At 38.9% G+C, this 19,869-nt stretch overlaps 2 protein-coding genes across 2 annotated transcripts in view; one reads left to right on the top strand and one right to left on the bottom strand.

Moving 5' to 3' along the window:
• LOC120412361 (gamma-aminobutyric acid receptor alpha-like) overlaps positions 1-11,826 on the top strand; it is an 85,701-nt gene extending 73,875 nt beyond the window's left edge. Inside the window, exons 6-8 of the mRNA XM_039572785.2 lie at positions 4,203-4,430; positions 10,523-10,664; positions 10,729-11,826. Coding sequence (XP_039428719.1) covers positions 4,203-4,430; positions 10,523-10,664; positions 10,729-11,476 — 1,118 coding nt within the window. The 3' untranslated portion in view covers positions 11,477-11,826. The remainder of the gene's footprint in view (positions 1-4,202; positions 4,431-10,522; positions 10,665-10,728) is intronic.
• Positions 11,827-18,446: 6,620 nt separating this feature from the next.
• Positions 18,447-19,850, bottom strand: LOC120412353 (glycerol-3-phosphate phosphatase-like). Its single transcript, XM_039572767.2, has 4 exons — positions 19,693-19,850; positions 19,509-19,624; positions 19,286-19,446; positions 18,447-19,222 (listed from the first exon to the last, which is right to left on the bottom strand). Exons 1-4 carry the CDS (start codon positions 19,713-19,715, stop codon positions 18,560-18,562), a joined length of 963 nt encoding a protein of 320 aa, XP_039428701.1. The 5' UTR covers positions 19,716-19,850; the 3' UTR covers positions 18,447-18,559.
• Between the last annotated feature and the right edge of the window lie 19 nt (positions 19,851-19,869).

Here is a 19,869-nt window from a genome sequence, read left to right as displayed (position 1 = left end):
GGGGACTCAAGTCACACAAAAGTGCAGCCAACCGATCGTCGGAGGGGTTTGAAGAGGGGGAAAACATGTGACAAAGTGAGGTCAAGTTATGCGGGAAAGTTCTGTGTGGGGAAAAAGGCGGGAGTGCTCAGATTGAGTCGGCACGGGCAACTTTATTGGCATTTTGGGATCGACCCAACATCGTGTTGGGATTTGTGGGAACCGTCGGCAGTCCGCCCTGTCAAGTGGTTTTTTGGCGTACCTTCACAGGCACACCCACACTGGTGGTGGGAATATGTTTGCCGTCTTTGAAGGGTGGTGGGTGGTTTAGGGTCTATTTCAGAGATGAACAACAACAAAAAATGGAAAACCGGAAAAGTGATTCCGATGATTTATGAGACTTTTGAACAAGGCAACAGGAGCATGGATGATGGATTTTATTGGTTGTAAACAGTTAGACAAATAAAACGTTTATTTTTTGGTTCTTTGCTGTTGTATCAGGTACTTCAATCCTGACGTATGTGACTTTATACAGCAGACACAATTCTGGAGTATCGTGCGAAACTTTTTTTTCATAATACAGTCGACTCTCTGGCTGTCGATCTTCTCGATCTATCGATGAATTCTTCAGTCCCTTCAATCTGCATGCTTCAATTATCTTCATTCCTCGATATTTTCCCTTGCTTGAAGAATCTATTCCTCGACGGTCCCTTGGATTCTGTTTGCTTTAAAAATCTCTTCCGGTAGTCAATAATTTCAGTTTCTCATGGCATGCATAGCCATTTTTCTTGGCGAAACGAAGCTTTGAAGGGTGTTTGACAATAGTTTGTTTTTGTTGGATGGACGTTGCCATGACCACACAGGGACCTGATAAGGACCGAGTCGGCTTTTGTAATTATATTGTTCTTAAAGCTAAGAGTAATTACAGAGGATCTTGTGAGTTAATGTTAGATTATTCGAAACCTTGACAACCATGTTTTAAATGTTTTTTTTTAAGGTATTTGGAAAATTCCCATACATTTAAAAACAAATAAAAATAATTGTTCAAAATCCTTTATCCACAAGCAATAGAGGAGAATCATAGAAAAAATAAAATAAAAGTTATTGAAATACTATTTGAAGTATTTTCAAAGCAATTACAAAATTTTATTTCAACTTTTTTTTTATTTTAAGAGTTAATTTTTGGTTAAAAATTACATTTTTCTGCACTATTCAATCAGAAATAATTTTACTGCCAGATTATGATAGCAAGCTCTCATAGAGTACCGTAAAACAGGGTGACTTTGATAGCCGGGAAGATTTTGACAGGTTTGAAATTTTTCCGCAAATGAAGATTGAAATAAAGTTTGAACACCTTAAATCTCATTTCAACAAGAAAAAACTATGACTTTCAAAGTCAACCCGGAATTCAGACTAAGATTTTTTAGCGTAACTATTTTTTTAAACATTATTTAAAAAAACTTTTTTTTAAAATAGTGCTTGGACTTTATGTGGCGTACCCCATTACATATTTCAAAAATAATAATCTTGAGAAAAACCTATCCAGTTGTAAAATATTTCAAAAATAAATTGAAATCCTATCAATTTCACCCCGGTTAATGGTACTCCACGTTTACGAAAATAGTTTTTTTATCGATTTTTATTTAAGATCGAATTAAATGGTTGCCAACTGAACAAATCTAAAATGCACTTTAAAACACTTTTTTCATACAAATGTTGAAACAAAATGGATACGTAAATAAATAAAAATCTGCATCTTGAGCTGGATTTTTTTTACCAAAAATGTTGGTTATAATAAGAATTTAAAAAAAACAGGTACACGGAAAAAATCCCAATGTTTTTTGTTTTACTTTTTATCACTAAAAGGTAAATTCCGAAGTATTTTTTAATGTTGTAAAAATAAATCCGTATTTTTATTTTTGTAATAATATTTTGAGCCATAGTACATGATGATGCAAAATCTAGTGCCAGAGAAAAAAAACTGAATTAAATTTGTAATGGAAAAGAACTGAATTTTTGATAAAGTGTACCGCAGCGATGGAAGAATCATCATCAAGAGAAAAAAAAAATAACGCTCATCAAGAGAAAAAAAAACGAAACGGAACATGGCTCATCTCTCTCGCGCACGAAAGATCGGTAAAAAGAAATTTAAAAAATCATCATCCTGAATATTCGGCGGAATATCAATTTCACTACTAAACTTGCAGGTGTAACGCCACCCATCGAATGACATGTTACTTTTTTTGTTTATGGCCGATATGTGTAAACAAAATGAAATACATTATGATACACGAAATGATTCACAAAAAAATCTTCAACTGATTGATTTTATTTAAGAAGTTTAGGAGCGATATTTTTTCGTGTTTCGCTTTCTTTCTCTTTCACGGGTGAAGAAAGTTCGAAAGCGAAAATGATTATTTTGGAGTTAAAGTCACTTTTAGGTGATAAGTTCTGGATTTTTTGTTTTTTTTTTTTTTTTTTAATGCAATTTACACCCGATTTTTTTATGAAATGCTGAAAAAAATTCCTAAAGCTCTACCATGAACATAGAATTTTTGAAAATTGGTTTGAAATTTGATTTGTATGACTTAAACAAACTAAAAAAACTATTTTTAAGATTCAACAAATTTGATTAAACCAAAATAGTTCATATTTAATAATCTCATTGAAACCTTTTTTTCAATTTTAGATGCATTTCTCATTGCAAGGCATTTGACTAGAATTTCAAAACTAATTTAATTACTGAAATCTCTTCCCCTCGCTGCAGTTGCTTGCCAACTACATACTAAAGCCTCTCACTTAATTCCTTTCTCATCAGCATGCAAATCTATCCGTGAGTGTGTCTGTGTGTGTGATGCTATCCCGGAGAAATCACCATCCACCAAACCCAAGCCAAGTTCATCTTGTTCCGTAAAATTGAACAAATCCTGCCATGCTCTGGTAAGCTCATTTCAGCTTTCCGAAAGCTTGAGGAGGTAGCTAGTGAAACCATCAGCGTTCAACGCCTCAATTCAAACACACACGTGGCGAACAAACGCGTGTGCCAGCCAGCCCTGAACTGAATAAATTAATTTCTCCCTTGCACGCCCGGAAAAACCGGATGCACTTTCAAAATGCGACTATCCTGCCACCACTTCCGGAAGTGGGTTTTGGGTTGCATCCATGAAACCACTGCACTGTGCCGCTTGAAGTTTGCTTGTTTGTTTGTTTGTTTGTCTGGCTGGCAGGAAATCCGTGCCAAACCATCGTCGTCGTCGGTTCTGGTGGGACTGCCAACCGGGGTGTCGGAATTGTCCCATTATGTGTTACAAACGCGATTTGGGTTCCCGAGCACACACAGGCACATACACACAAGTACTCGATTAGGCGGGAACTGTGAGGAAGTTGGAGGACAAAACGAAAGTCCGTTTTAACAAGGTTGAGTTTGCATTTTCAGTACTCGTCATTCAAACTTTACTAAATCAAATTGCGCCTGAAGTTATATCATGGTACTTCATATAATCACCATTTCAGAAGTCCTTTTCAAAATGGTTCATAAAAAGCCAATGACTAAAAAGACAAAATTTATAAATTTTCAACATAATGTTCAACCCTAGACAAACCTTCCCGGATGAAGTTACGAGCTGCGTATTCATCACACGGTGAAGTTCTGCGCCGCGGTTGATAGCGTATGAAAGATCTCTCTCGTGTAAGCGATGAGCCAAGATTATTCATCTGCGGGCCGCTCGCCAAACGCCAAAGCTCAAATGTTCAAAGGCAGCGACTAAGATATTAATTATTCATAAGTCTGACACTATTAGAGCAAAGACCAACATACTAGGGCACACTAAATGTCGTCATTTCCGGGGAGAGCTAGTATGTCGTATACGTTGCTCGGCGACCAAATCTTCCAAATTGGATAAGGAAACCCGCGTAGGATGTCAAAGGATCAACCGTTCGGTTTGGCGTTCCCCAAACTTTAGGGTGGTATTCATCTTAAAACAAAGTTCTGACTAATTACAGGGAATCCTCTCTTGGTGAATACCACCCTTCTCGTCCACAACCAAAGAGCCTCCCATCGACGCCTTAGCCTAATTACATTAAACATGTACAAGTGGAATGAATCAGCTTAGTCTTTGTCGCCTGCGGGGGGAGAGGAGACAAACCTCGAGATCCGGTGCTAAATCCTCGCTGCAATTAAACTCATTACTGCTCATTTCTAAGAATCTATTCTCCTCTTCCAGTTGGCTACACCTCGAACGACGTGCTGTACCGGTGGAACAGTGGCCGGTCGGCCGTCGCCATCGCCGAGGACATGAAGCTGTCCCAGTTCGATCTGGTGGACTGTCCGGCCGGCAACGTGACGGACCGGGTCGTGCACAGTACGGCGTCGATGGGCGCGGCCGTGCTGAACAGTGCCGAGGGCGACCCGGACGCTGTCGGGTTGGATCCGAACGCGAAGCTGTACGTTTGTGAGTATCGTTGAATTTCTTGAATTATTTTTAAACGAATCATTCGATTTTAATTTCTAAATTTTTGTTCAGTTTTTGAGGGTTCACATCTTAACTTAAATCTTGTGGAATTTCCCAAAAAAAAAAAATATTTCCCGTCACAGAGGCAAGCTTAAATGATATTTTGTGGAGTATGGATTCATTTTACTCACTGTCCAAACACTTTGATAACAAAAAATACTTCTCATCAAAAGTACTGAGATATTTTTATGCTTTATTTTACGATTGAGCTTATAAAATTCGAAAAATATAAACATTTTCTTGAAGTTGTATGATTTTTCACATGCAGTCAAGCTGTTAATTGATCTTCACACTTATTTTATCCATTAAAGTCGCTGTCCTATACATTTTCTATGCAAAATATTAATCAGAACCAAGATCAGAACAATTTTCAATAAATTAAAAATTTACCGGGAATTCCCATGATTTCCCGGGAAATTGATTGAAAATTTCTCGTTTCCTGGGAAATTTGTAATCCCGGGAAATTGGACGATCTACCCCGACCCCAGACCCCCATTCTCCCCTTATTCTTGGACGTAATTTATGAACGAACCCTATCTATTTTGGCCAAGACACTCCTGACCATATTTGAACCAATTCGAATCACGTTGGATTTAGATTCTACTGGTATGCCATGAAATCGCTGCAACAAGTTGCCACATTAAACTTGGAAACTAAAAACAACTTTTTTTAAATAATTTTATAGGGTGGCCACTCAAACCACATTTCTAAACTCTCGACTTTTCCCGATATAAAAAAAACTGTTTAAAAAACAACTTTTTCTGATAAATTCGAAAAAAGAAAAACACCCATTCCAAAAATGCTCAGACTATGATTATTATAAGATTTATTTTATTTTCTTATTTTATATTCATAAATCATTTCGTTATATACCATCTGAAAAAATAATATGTAATGCTGGGTAGATGATTTTATCGACCAAACGAAAATTATAGGCTAGTTTTGAAAAAAAAAACATTTTTGGGTCATCAGGCCTGAGAGGGTTAATCAGTAAAATTTAGTCAACTTATCTTTTTTTAAAGGAAGCCAATTTTTTTTAAATAATTTAAATTCCCAAATAATAAATCTCTGGATTTAAGGATTCGTGAAGTGCATTTATTTTCCTGATCCTGAAAATGTGTCTGTTTCACATGAATACATAACATGTTTAGTTTTATCCTCTCAAAATTATGGAAACAGACTGAACTGAAAACAATAAGTGATGCAATTTCCTACATTTAAAATGATATTTAGCATGTTAGGGATCGATTTAATATATTTTTCATTTTTTGTAACTCCGAAATAAAAAAATATTAAAATAAATTAAATTTTAAGTAGGTATATGTTTTGTATCATTTACGTAAAAAGTATTACAAAATGTCTAATACCTACATTATCACAGTTATGCTACTGCCACAAATTTACAAAATTTCAATGAATGTATGATTTTTTATTTCAAAGTTGTAAGTCTTTTCTCAATGTATGGTCCCAAAATTCAAATCTCTGAAATTAATAAACGATTTTACAAGTTTTTATAGTGAAAAAAATTAAAAAAAAATATTGAAATAACAAGCAATAGTTTCAAACTTTGCATGGGAAAGGTGTTTTAAATGCATTTTACACTAGTACAGCTGGTTTGCAATCATTAGTTTGTGAGATTTGACGAAAACGAAAATTTTAGCAAAAAAAAAACTTTTTGCGATAATAACCATCGACATTTTTTGAAAATTCAAGCGATTTTTCAATCAACCCAAACATGCTAAAAATGATTCTAAACGCAGGTAGTGCGTCCATCCCGGGAATTCCCGGGACAAAAATCCCGGGATTTTCCCTAAACCGGGAATTCCCGAAACCCGGGATTTTTGATATTTTGTCCCGGGAATTCCCGAAATTGGAAAAAAAAAATTATTTTCTGGTCTGAAAACTCAGATTTGGTTGTGGAAATAGATGAACAGTTGAATACTTAGTAATCGATAACAATTTTAAAGCATTAGCAAATTTGTATTCGGCATATCGTCAGCTGTGTGCTATCTTGTAACATAGACCATTATGGTCGAAAATGAGTTAATGATGACGTTTTGCTATACTTAACAAACACTACAAGATGCTTTAACCCGATTTTGGAAACTCGCTTCCGTTTCCCGGATATCCCAATACACACTTGTGACATAGACCAATTTATTATCAAAATGATCGTGCACACTTGTGAAACGTCATACATGTTGATGGAAAATGTGGAAATTTTTACTTGTTTTTAACAAATTTATGTTGATACACATTTTCTTAAGGCAATGCAATCTTTTGTTTTTGAAAATATACTGATTAAGTCGGTTAAACTATTGATTTAAGTCTATTTTGGCTTGTATGGAAATTCTGTGCACACTTGTGACACGTAGTACAATTGACAAGTGACACGTGCTTTTCGCATTTTTGATTACATAATTTACTGTATCTTTTAACTGGTGTAACCAAATTAGTTGAAACTTTGAGCGTTTGTTAAGCAATAGTATACGGACCGATTGCTTCAAAAAGTTTGGCTCTACCATTTATTGTTTTGAAAATATTTATCATCAAACTTTAAAAATCGATTTTCTCGAAAAGTACTAAATGGTCGTTGTCACAAGGCACACAGCTGACGATATATCAATATTAATTTGGCTTATAAGGGAAAATTATTAAAATTTTAGTTTACGGATCCACAAAATGCCTAGCGCTTTGAATATTTTCCATTTAATTTTATTTATTTTTTATAAAGATTTACGTTTAATGATGATTTTAAACTTGAAAAAAAAACATATTTAATTATTTTTCATCAGACATCGGCATCTGGAGCAAATTGGGACAATAGTAACGAATTAAGACAGCATGATGTTCTGATATTTTCTTAATTAACAAAACAATTAGTGCACAAATTTTCAAATTTATTGCTCAAAAATATCCTGTACCTATTCTGACTGCAGTCCCGATTTCCCCCAGTTGGCGGTAGTAACTTTAAGATAGTTTGTAATTTTTTTTATATAAAACATGAAATTCTATTTTTTTTTTTCAAAAAATTTACATTTAATGGTTTCATTCCATCTGTTTACGTTTTTTTGTTTTTTTACAGTTTCAATGAAATATTTTAGCTTTTGTAGTCATTTCATATAAAAATGTAAAAGAAATATATTAATAAGAATTGTATGATAATTAACATGATATAATTTGAATCACATGGGTCTCGTGGCGCAGGGGTAGCGGCTTCGGCTGCCGATCCCGATGATGCTATGAGACGCGGGTTCGATTCCCGCCTTATCCACTGAGCTTCTATCGGATGGTGAAGTAAAACGTCGGTCCCGGTTTCTCCTGTCTCGTCAGAGGCGCTGGAGCAGAAATCCCACGTTAGAGGAAGGCCATGCCCCGGGGGGCGTAGTGCCAATAGTTTCGTTTCGTTGAATCACATTTGATTAGAAATTAAGATTCATTAAAAATCGGAAGCATAACAAAGAACAAAAAACAACAATTTTTAATATTTTCGAACTTACTAAAAACTGTTGTTCTTGTTCAGATTGAAGTAAAGATTATCACCAATTAACAGTATTGAGCTAATTCTGTGATTGTAAGCTTGAAAAACATAACAAATTTAATGAACACATAGATTTTTTGACTGTTTAAAAAATTTCCCGGGATCCCGGGAATTCCCGGGATTTGAAAAATATTTTTCCCGTTTCCCGGGAAATTTGAAACCCGGGAAAATTGGACGCCCTAAACGCAGGGGAATGCATTTTAATTTGATTTCAGCTGATTACACTTAAATTCCCATTGAAATTTTTAAGTTTTTTGATAACATATTTTTTTGCTCCCTGATTTTTCGGGTCAACATTGAAGAGGGGGAGGAAACAAAAACTTTAAATAAAATTTGTACCAGCCTTAAGTTATAAAATTTATTTCCGACGTTTTTTGAGATTTACCCCGTCTAGAGATAGAAATGAATTGTGAAGGGTTTATGAGTAAAATTCAAGTAGAGATGAAAAAAATCCCTTGATTTGAATTTAAATTTGACTTGAATTTGACGTCAATCCAAATCCACGGACATGGGGGTGACACCAACATCTAACAACATCCTCGAAAAATGTTTCACCAGCTTATCGGGGTGCCATAAACACGAGGGACAAGCCTTTCCCGAAACAATTTCTCTGCTGCTGCTGCTGCTGCTGGCTGGTGGCAACAGTCCTAGTCAGTGGCACCCATCCAAGACCTTCACCCAAACCCTGAACCCTATAAGGGACCTACTTGCTTGTACTATACATACGCGCTAGAGCTTCATTATCCTGGCTTTATAATAGAATAGACAAGAGCCGGCTGGCTGCCAGGACTCGGCCAGACCCCTCGACTTTCGGAAGGATAAATGTTGCTACATCAAACATATTGTTATCGACGCGACCCCTCTTTGAGCGCGGGGGTGGAAAGAAGTCTAAACTGTAATGGTCCCTGGAACAACCCCCTATCGTCAGCATTCGCCGAACATGGTAATCACACAAATCCATCATTTTTCCCCGAACGAAGGTTAAGCTCTTTTCGCAAACGACTTTTTTTGCGACTCGACTCTGAACTTGTGAAATTTTTGGATTTTTGTTTGCGTTGAAATTTGTCCGATTGGCGCTTAGAATCAACACATTTGGCGAGCGTTTCCAAGGATTGGCAACGATTTCAAGTTCGGTTCAGCCAAGGGTGCCTATCAGTTCATCATACATCATCACACACACCCAGATAAGGCTGCTACTGCTGTTGAGTGCAGCCCCATTGATTGGGTTCGGATGCACCATGTTCGCCCGTTAGCACTTGAAGGTAGCATACCCAGTCTGGTCGGGATATCTGTAACCCAATTGGCAGTGTTTGTATTGAAGCAACTCATTATGTTCAATTAGTCGGATTCGGTGTGGTTTTCAACGGATGCTGCTCGGGAATCTCCCTCCCGTGAGATCGCGCTGTAACGATTGAAATTGGCATCTGTTTGTATATTTGTGATTGATAGATTTGATTGCACGAACGCTTCCATGTTGACCCAAATTTTCGTGCAAGTTTAGAGTGAGTGTTTGCACTCTAAGCAAACGAATTTGTTACGAAACATAGAATCCTCACAAAGAGCAATCCATTTCTGGGAAAAGGGTGAAAATGTTTTTGCGCCCAGAAAAAAAACATACCACATTTGTATCGTTGAGAGCATTCCAGAAGAGCACCATCCCAAAGAACACGTTGAATATGGATGAATTCTGCAACCCTTCACCCACAGAAATTCGCGACCTCGAAAGTGCGACTGGTGGGTAGTTTTAGAAGTGGTAGGCTTATAGGGAAATGATAGGCTTACAACATAGTTCTGTGGTTTTAGAAGGTGGAAGCAAATTTTTTCGAATGTGGCACGCATCCGTCTGAAATAAAAATTTCATGTCAAATTTAATTCAAGTTTAAGGTCAGTTTTGTAAATGAGTGATAGAAAAACATATCATTTGATGATTCGAGCACCAAAATATAAGAGGGTGACTTCTCATCTTATATCTCGAGATTACTTGCAAGATTCTCTTTCTATCACTCCTTCTCGTTTCCTCGTTCATGCTCACTCGTCGAAGATTTTTTAGATTTTTCAGAAAACCGAAATGAAAGGGAGATTGGGTACCGACCACGCATTACGTCTCGTTCAACGGCGCTGGCAATTTTGTTTTGTGCCGGCTTTTGTGGCTACACTCTGTTGAAGGAGGATGATTTGGAATGCAGGAATGAGAGAGAAAAATAGAAGGCCATTGTGAATTTCGCGACGGATAGAAGGGAATTGAAAATTAGGAGATGAGATTTCGGGTCGCTGAGAACTGAAATTTTGATATGTTTACAACACTGTGTATGGTAATTTTATTTTAAGGGCAATGTAGAAGAAAAGATATATTTAAAACTATAAATGTCAGTGGCATTTCTGAATTAGACTAAAAATTGATTATATTTATACCTCCTAAACATATCTTGCAAAGTTTTAATTTTTTACTGCGTTTTACAATATTCTAAATATTCTCTTCCATCTTCCTCAGCTGAATTTTCCATGCTACTGGTTAGCTTTCACCTTCAGCGCCACATGGGCAACTTTCTCATCCAGGTGTACGGACCTTGTGTGCTGCTGGTCGTCCTCTCGTGGGTTTCATTCTGGCTCAACCGGGAAGCCACCGCCGATCGGTAATAACGTTGACAGAAATTTACATTTATGACAAATGTAATCGTCATCCTCCATCTTTTCCAGAGTGTCTCTCGGCATAACGACAGTCCTCACGATGACATTCCTAGGATTGGAAGCTCGTACCGACCTGCCCAAAGTCCCGTATCCAACGGCGCTAGATTTTTTCGTATTCCTCTCTTTTGGGTTCATCTTTGCCACCATCATCCAATTTGCAGTGGTGCACTACTTTACCAAGTACGGCTCCGGTGAGTGTTACTTCAACGCAGACGAGCTGACTTCCAGCTCCGACGAGGACAGCGACCTGGACTGCGCCAACGGGGACAACGTCCACCTGCACTCGATCAAGATATCCAGCGGCTCGTCCAAACGCTGTTCTGCCGTAACCGCCATCAGTGGACCCGGCGGAGTCGACTCCCGAGTGATAGAGGTGATCCCCCTGTCGGTTTGCTCAATCCCGGTCACCCCAGTTCGAAAGGCCTCGAAATCATCCTGGGCCGATCTGTCCTGCTTTGGACTGTCCAAAGAAGATGACGATTCACCGGCGGCCATCGTCGGAAACTACGCCAGTTCGTCCTTCTCGACGCCGGTGGCCGCGGCCAAACGCAGCTCCGTCCAGATTGGTGGCACAACCAGCCAGTCCCAGGTCCATCGACGGCGCCGCCGGAAGAAACGCACGCCCCGCTTCAACTCGGTCTCCAAGATCGATCGCGTCTCGCGGATCTTCTTCCCGCTGCTGTTCCTGGCCATTAACGTGTTCTACTGGTGTCTGTACTTGTCGCGAAGTGGTCGACCCCTTCCGCAGTCGCATTAAAACGCAAATTTGTTCCATGTGTTCATTGTCTAGGCTCGAAACGAGGGGAAAATGTAGACAACATTCCTAAATACAGCAGAAAATACGATACTAGCTGATAAAACAAGTAGGCAAATTGTAGTTGTTGGAATAAATGTTATAACAAACAGAACTTAACCAAACGATAGACAAATAAAATAAACTAACAAAAAATAACACAAAAACTAAACTATAAGCTAAACGGAAAACTATTAATTGTAGAGTAATAAAAAAACGTAGTTTTCAGTGGGACCATATACGCTTATTCGATTTTAGGGACGCGGGGTTTCGGAACGAGGAATGTTTAGAAAAAAACTAACTTAATCCACCTATGTGGTTGATGCCTTCCTCACTTTTTACCAACAATGGGTAATATGAGCGGTTTGGACACATATTTCAGCTATTTTTTAGATCCACAAAAAATAAGTACACAGATATAACTTAAGTGATCATAACTCGAAACAGGGTTGCCAGATCTTCAATTTTTTGGCCTTGTTGTTAAGGTCTTTCAATTACCTAATCAATGATGGGTCGGATGATGGATCCGGACATCGTTTACATACATTTAAGTGAGATCCGGCTTCAAAAAAGTACATAAATATCACTTAAGTGGTCATAACTCGAGACAGGGTTGCCAGATCTTCAATGTTGTGGACTCGTTGGAAAGGTCTCTTGATTACTTAACCAACGATGGGTCGGATGATGGATCCGGACATCGTTTACATACATTTAAGTGAGATCCGGCTTCAAAAAAGTACATAAATATCACTTAAGTGGTCATAACATGAGACAGGGTTGCCAGATCTTCAATGTTGTGGACTCGTTGGAAAGGTCTCTCGATTACCTAACCAACGATGAGTTGGATGATGGATCCGGACATCGTTTACATACATTTAAGTGAGATCCGGCTTCAAAAAAGTACATAAATATCACTTAAGTGGTCATAACTCGAGACAGGGTTGCCAGATCTTCAATGTTGTGGACTCGTTGGAAAGGTCTCTTGATTACTTAACCAACGATGGGTCGGATGATGGATCCGGACATCGTTTACATACATTTAAGTGAGATCCGGCTTCAAAAAAGTACATAAATATCACTTAAGTGGTCATAACATGAGACAGGGTTGCCAGATCTTCAATGTTGTGGACTCGTTGGAAAGGTCTCTTGATTACTTAACCAACGATGGGTCGGATGATGGATCCGGACATCGTTTACATACATTTAAGTGAGATCCGGCTTCAAAAAAGTACATAAATATCACTTAAGTGGTCATAACTTGAGACAGGGTTGCCAGATCTTCAATGTTGTTAAATCGTTGGAAAGGTCTCTCGATTACCTAACCAACGATGGGTTGGATGATGGATCCGGACATCGTTTACATACATTTAAATGAGATCCGGCTTCAAAAAAGTACATAAATATCACTTAAGTGGTCATAACTTGAGACAGGGTTGCCAGATCTTCAATGTTGTTAACTCGTTGGAAAGGTCTCTCGATTACCTAACCAACGATGAGTTGGATGATGGATCCGGACATCGTTTACATACATTTAAGTGAGATCCGGCTTCAAAAAAGTACATAAATATCACTTAAGTGGTCATAACTCGAGACAGGGTTGCCAGATCTTCAATGTTGTGGACTCGTTGGAAAGGTCTCTTGATTACTTAACCAACGATGGGTCGGATGATGGATCCGGACATCGTTTACATACATTTAAGTGAGATCCGGCTTCAAAAAAGTACATAAATATCACTTAAGTGGTCATAACATGAGACAGGGTTGCCAGATCTTCAATGTTGTGGACTCGTTGGAAAGGTCTCTTGATTACTTAACCAACGATGGGTCGGATGATGGATCCGGACATCGTTTACATACATTTAAGTGAGATCCGGCTTCAAAAAAGTACATAAATATCACTTAAGTGGTCATAACTTGAGACAGGGTTGCCAGATCTTCAATGTTGTTAACTCGTTGGAAAGGTCTCTCGATTACCTAACCAACGATGGGTTGGATGATGGATCCGGACATCGTTTACATACATTTAAGTGAGATCCGGCTTCAAAAAAGTACATAAATATCACTTAAGTGGTCATAACTTGAGACAGGGTTGCCAGATCTTCAATGTTGTTAACTCGTTGGAAAGGTCTCTCGATTACCTAACCAACGATGAGTTGGATGATGGATCCGGACATCGTTTACATACATTTAAGTGAGATCCGGCTTCAAAAAAGTACATAAATATCACTTAAGTGGTCATAACTCGAGACAGGGTTGCCAGATCTTCAATGTTGTGGACTCGTTGGAAAGGTCTCTTGATTACTTAACCAACGATGGGTCGGATGATGGATCCGGACATCGTTTACATACATTTAAGTGAGATCCGGCTTCAAAAAAGTACATAAATATCACTTAAGTGGTCATAACATGAGACAGGGTTGCCAGATCTTCAATGTTGTGGACTCGTTGGAAAGGTCTCTTGATTACTTAACCAACGATGGGTCGGATGATGGATCCGGACATCGTTTACATACATTTAAGTGAGATCCGGCTTCAAAAAAGTACATAAATATCACTTAAGTGGTCATAACTTGAGACAGGGTTGCCAGATCTTCAATGTTGTTAACTCGTTGGAAAGGTCTCTCGATTACCTAACCAACGATGGGTTGGATGATGGATCCGGACATCGTTTACATACATTTAAGTGAGATCCGGCTTCAAAAAAGTACATAAATATCACTTAAGTGGTCATAACTTGAGACAGGGTTGCCAGATCTTCAATGTTGTTAACTCGTTGGAAAGGTCTCTCGATTACCTAACCAACGATGAGTTGGATGATGGATCCGGACATCGTTTACATACATTTAAGTGAGATCCGGCTTCAAAAAAGTACATAAATATCACTTAAGTGGTCATAACTCGAGACAGGGTTGCCAGATCTTCAATGTTGTGGACTCGTTGGAAAGGTCTCTTGATTACTTAACCAACGATGGGTTGGATGATGGATCCGGACATCGTTTACATACATTTAAATGAGATCCGGCTTCAAAAAAGTACATAAATACCACTTAAGTGGTCATAACTCGAGACAGGGTTGCCAGATCTTCAATGTTGTGGACTCATTGGAAAGGTCTCTCGATTACCTAACCAACGATGGGTCGGATGAAGCATCCGGACATCGTTTACATACATTTAAATGAGATCCGGCTTCAAAAAAGTACATAAATATCACTTAAGTGGTCATAACTCGAGACAGGGTTGCCAGATCTTCAATGTTGTGGACTCGTTGGAAAGGTCTCTTGATTACTTAACCAACGATGGGTCGGATGATGGATCCGGACATCGTTTACATACATTTAAGTGAGATCCGGCTTCAAAAAAGTACATAAATATCACTTAAGTGGTCATAACTTGAGACAGGGTTGCCAGATCTTCAATGTTGTTAAATCGTTGGAAAGGTCTCTCGATTACCTAACCAACGATGGGTTGGATGATGGATCCGGACATCGTTTACATACATTTAAATGAGATCCGGCTTCAAAAAAGTACATAAATATCACTTAAGTGGTCATAACTTGAGACAGGGTTGCCAGATCTTCAATGTTGTTAACTCGTTGGAAAGGTCTCTCGATTACCTAACCAACGATGAGTTGGATGATGGATCCGGACATCGTTTACATACATTTAAGTGAGATCCGGCTTCAAAAAAGTACATAAATATCACTTAAGTGGTCATAACTCGAGACAGGGTTGCCAGATCTTCAATGTTGTGGACTCGTTGGAAAGGTCTCTTGATTACTTAACCAACGATGGGTCGGATGATGGATCCGGACATCGTTTACATACATTTAAGTGAGATCCGGCTTCAAAAAAGTACATAAATATCACTTAAGTGGTCATAACATGAGACAGGGTTGCCAGATCTTCAATGTTGTGGACTCGTTGGAAAGGTCTCTTGATTACTTAACCAACGATGGGTCGGATGATGGATCCGGACATCGTTTACATACATTTAAGTGAGATCCGGCTTCAAAAAAGTACATAAATATCACTTAAGTGGTCATAACTTGAGACAGGGTTGCCAGATCTTCAATGTTGTTAACTCGTTGGAAAGGTCTCTCGATTACCTAACCAACGATGGGTTGGATGATGGATCCGGACATCGTTTACATACATTTAAGTGAGATCCGGCTTCAAAAAAGTACATAAATATCACTTAAGTGGTCATAACTCGAGACAGGGTTGCCAGATCTTCAATTTTGTAGACTCGTTGGAAAGGTCTCTTGATTACCTAACCAACGATGGGTCGGATGATGGATCCGGACATCGTTTACATACATTTAAGTGAGATCCGGCTTCAAAAAAGTACATAAATATCACTTAAGTGGTCATAACTCGAGACAGGGTTGCCAGATCTTCAATGTTGTGGACTCGTTGGAAAGGTCTCTCGATAACCTAACCAACGATGGCTCGGATGATGGAACCGGACATCGTTTACATGCATATAAATGAGATCCGGATATATGTGAAAACACATTTTTATACATAACTTTTGAACTAGTTATCGAAACTTCAAACAATTCAATAGCGATGTATGGGACCATAAACCAAGTCAAATGTGACCGGTTTGATCAAAATCGGTTCAGCCAGTGCTGAGAAAACTCAGTGAGAATTTTGGTCACATACATACATACACACACACATACACACACACATACACACACACATACACACACACAGACATTTGTTCAGTTTTCGATTCTGAGTCGATATGTATACATGAAGGTGGGTCTAGGAGCTTTTAATAGAAAGTTCATTTTTAGAGCAGGATTATAGCCTTACCTCAGTGAGGAAGGCAAAAGACGTTGAAAACATTTCGTTACGCAAGAGTAATACGAGAGGCGAATATCGCAGGAAGATTTAAACCGACTACAAATTTTGGATACCCACTGCAAGCTGTTGTAGGTCAAATCAATACTCAAGATAAACGTTAGGAGTAAACAATTTTGGACGCAAAGAGAAGGTTTGTTTTTTTTTCGTTTTGATGACATTCTTGTGAATACACCCGGACCTCTGAATTCCATTGTAGATATCCTTTCTTGACACTAAGGCCGTTGCAAATTTGTTTCAATGTTTTGGCGTAAAAATCACGAAACATACAAAAACTGCACACACAAAACATAAACCACATCATACCGCTCCGGAGCGTTGAGTGCGGTATGTCCACGCATCCTTCCTCCCCGAGCGTGGAATGCTCGAATGTACAACAAACATTAAAATTGACAAGAAAAAGAACTCATTGAACCGTCTAGGCCTACTGGGTTTGCATTAACCGCAGAGAGAATTCTGTGAACTAGAGCGTCCAATTTCCCGTCCCGGAAAAAAAATTCCCGGGAATTCCCGGGTTTTCCCGGGAAAAAATATTTCCCGTTTCCCGGGAAATTTGTAAATTTCCCGGGAATTCCCGAAATACAAATGTAAGTATACATTTTCCTACCTTTTTGGCACCAATAATTAGAGAACCTTATTTGATTTTATTCATTTCAATTTAATGTTCATATTGAACTATGTCTGTTAATTTCATGCCAAGTTTTAATTCAGATAATATTTATTCCTGAAGCATTCACAACTAGGAATATTGTTTGGTTATATGTTGGGCAACACAAATTACGCTATTATGGCATGAATATTGCCTATTTTTTTTCGACAATTTATTTTAACGACTTTTTTTGTTATATCATTTGAAAATATAATTTTTGTTAACCTTGACCAAATTGGATGAAAATTTAATTGATAGGATTAAATTTTTCAAAAAGGTTTGTTCAAGAAGAATTTGTTTAAAAGTATTCAAGATATAATCGGTAAATTTAAAATATGAAAAAATATCGTTTAATTTCAACCACTTTTACACTATGAAAATTATTTTAATCTAATTAATTTATTAGGACATTTAACCATATAACTAATATCGTTCCATAAATGGAACCATGAAAAATCTTATGAAGTTTACCCAAAGAATCCAACAATTATTTCAAAAACTCGCTTCAATTTTTGTAAAACTGTGAGTTTGGTATCAAGAAACAGTGATAATCTATTTGTTCACAAGTTGAAAATACTTGTTCTGAAATAAGTAATTTGCCATAAGAAACATTATTTCTACATGATATTTTTTTTTGTTTCAACGTTATGGTCACTGAGACAAATTTAAAAGCAATTTTATTTTTGTGGGGCATAAATTTTCACTGTCCAAACACTTTGATTAAAAAAATACTTTTTAACAAAAAAATAATAATAATATTTTGGTACGATTTGAAAGACAGCATAAAAAATAAAAAAACTTACCGTAAACTGGGGTCAATCGGGACACATGGGGCGAATTGGGACAGCAGTTTTAACCATGTTGGAGTACAATATTTTGATTTTTCTGGTTGGTTTCGGTTAGAACAGACTCAGGCCAACAAAATGTGTACATCCATTTTCAAATTTAAAAGCTTTAAGTGCTCTAAAAACTGCTGTTCCTATTCAGACTGTAGTCCCGATTCACCCCAGATTACGGTATACTATCTTCTCATAGCTTCATGATTTTTTACAAGCATTCAAGCCATTCATTGATCCTCACACTGATTTTGGACATTAATGATGCCGTTCTATACAATTCTGTTGCAAAATATTAACCAGAAACAGGATCAGAATAATTTTCGTCATTTTTCAAATTTCCCTGGAATTCCCGGGATTTCCCGGGAAATTTGTTGAAATTTCCCGTTTCCCGGGAATTTTGTAACCCCGGGAAATTGGACGCTCTACTGTGAACGGATCACATTTCATAGAATCTACAGGCGAGGATGGATGCGTGAACATACCGTACGAAATGCACCGGATCAGTTGTGAAGCGGTATGTGTTTTGTGTGTGCAGTTTTTGTAGTTGTCGAAAAAAAGAAAACACAACAGATTTTCAACAAAAAAATTAAGCTTTATTTATTCAATGGCAGCTGAATATGTCCATCATGTTCGCAAATAAAAATAAATGTTCTAAAAGCCACTTTCAAAGCATCAAGGCATGCAAATCCCTTACAAGTACGGCAGCAAATCCCCCAACTTCCCAGCATAAACATCCGGAACCAACCGTCTCGTTTCCTCATCCTCCGACTGCGCCCACTTCTCGATATCCTCCGCCTTGTGAATTCCCGTCTCCACCAGCAGCGTCTTGAACCCGCAATTCTTCCCCAGCAGGATATCCGTATTGCAGCGATCTCCGATCATGAGCGTCCGCTCCGGATCGACCTTGTACTCCTGCTGCAGTATATCACAGATGTGTTTGTTCGGTTTGCCCATCACCGTGGGCGGCCGCTCGGCACAGGTCGTCACCGCGTTCACGATGCTTCCCGTTCCGGGGATTACACAGTCCGGCATCGGGAACCGCTCGTCGGTGTTGGTTCCGATGAAGATGACTTCCTGGTTGTTGAGGTACGAGGCGGCCTTCATCATTTTGACGAAGCTGAAATGTTCGTCGAAGCCTACGATTACGGCGCCGACTTCCGGGTCCGGCGTGAAGGCGTGAACCGCTTCGGCTAGAGTGCCTTGCAGGACGTCCGGACCGATTCCAATGTGGCGGATTCCGACGGCCTCCAGCTCGCGGGTGATGCCGGTGGAGCCCACCACGTACACCTTCTTGGTAAAGTTTTTGGCCTTGAGGTAGCGTGCCGCCAGCCAGGCCGTGGAGATGATGTTGTCCTTGAAAAAGGGAGAAGTGTCTAGTAATATTGACAGTCATTGTTCACGAGAAGTGTGACTTACAACGCCAACATTGAAGCCCAGCTTGACCGCCTTGGTCACGAACTCGGGTCGCGTTTTGGTCGAGTTGTTGGTCACAAAGAAGAGCTGTTTGCCGTTCTCGATGAACTTGTTGATAACGTCGGTCGCCTGCGGTAGCGTGTTGTTGTCAACCCAGATGACGCCTAAAAGTGGGGAACGTGAACTTCACTGTGGACACCGCGTGTAAGGGGTCAGGGTCACCTACCGTCGCAGTCCGTTAGCACGGTATCGAACGAGCCGACCCAGTCCTTGATCTCAGCGGGGCTGAGCGATGCGAGATTGGTGCCGGAGTTTTTGTACATGGTCGATAGCAGTCGGCTTCTGCGGAAATGCGATGCGTGTGTTCTAGGGGTATCACACTCGAAGTAGTTGATATCGAAGGTACTCACGATACACGATTGATCAATGTCATGAAGGTAAACTTAGTTTAATTGTGGAATTGTAAAAGTCACTTCTCCAGCTGATTGCGGAGCAAAATTTCTTATGAAATATGCTCCGTAGAGTACGCATATATGACATTGAAGCTGACATCGAATGTCACGGCAGTACACGCAAAATTTACTTCT

The sequence above is a fragment of the Culex pipiens genome, chromosome 2 (assembly GCF_016801865.2).
Source record: "Culex pipiens pallens isolate TS chromosome 2, TS_CPP_V2, whole genome shotgun sequence".
Classification (NCBI taxonomy): domain Eukaryota; kingdom Metazoa; phylum Arthropoda; class Insecta; order Diptera; family Culicidae; genus Culex; species Culex pipiens.
The sequence above is the reverse complement of the archived record's forward strand: the minus strand, read 5'-3'. Positions and strand labels throughout refer to the sequence as shown.

Bases quoted from the DNA above. Each gene is read 5' to 3' on its own strand.
- LOC120412353 (XM_039572767.2), bottom strand. From the start codon at position 19,715: ATGACATTGATCAATCGTGTATC. The intron at 19,625-19,692 runs GTGAGTACCTTC...GCATTTCCGCAG, and splicing joins ACATTGATCAATCGTGTATC to AAGCCGACTGCTATCGACCA. The intron at 19,447-19,508 runs GTAGGTGACCCT...CCCCACTTTTAG, and splicing joins CGTGCTAACGGACTGCGACG to GCGTCATCTGGGTTGACAAC.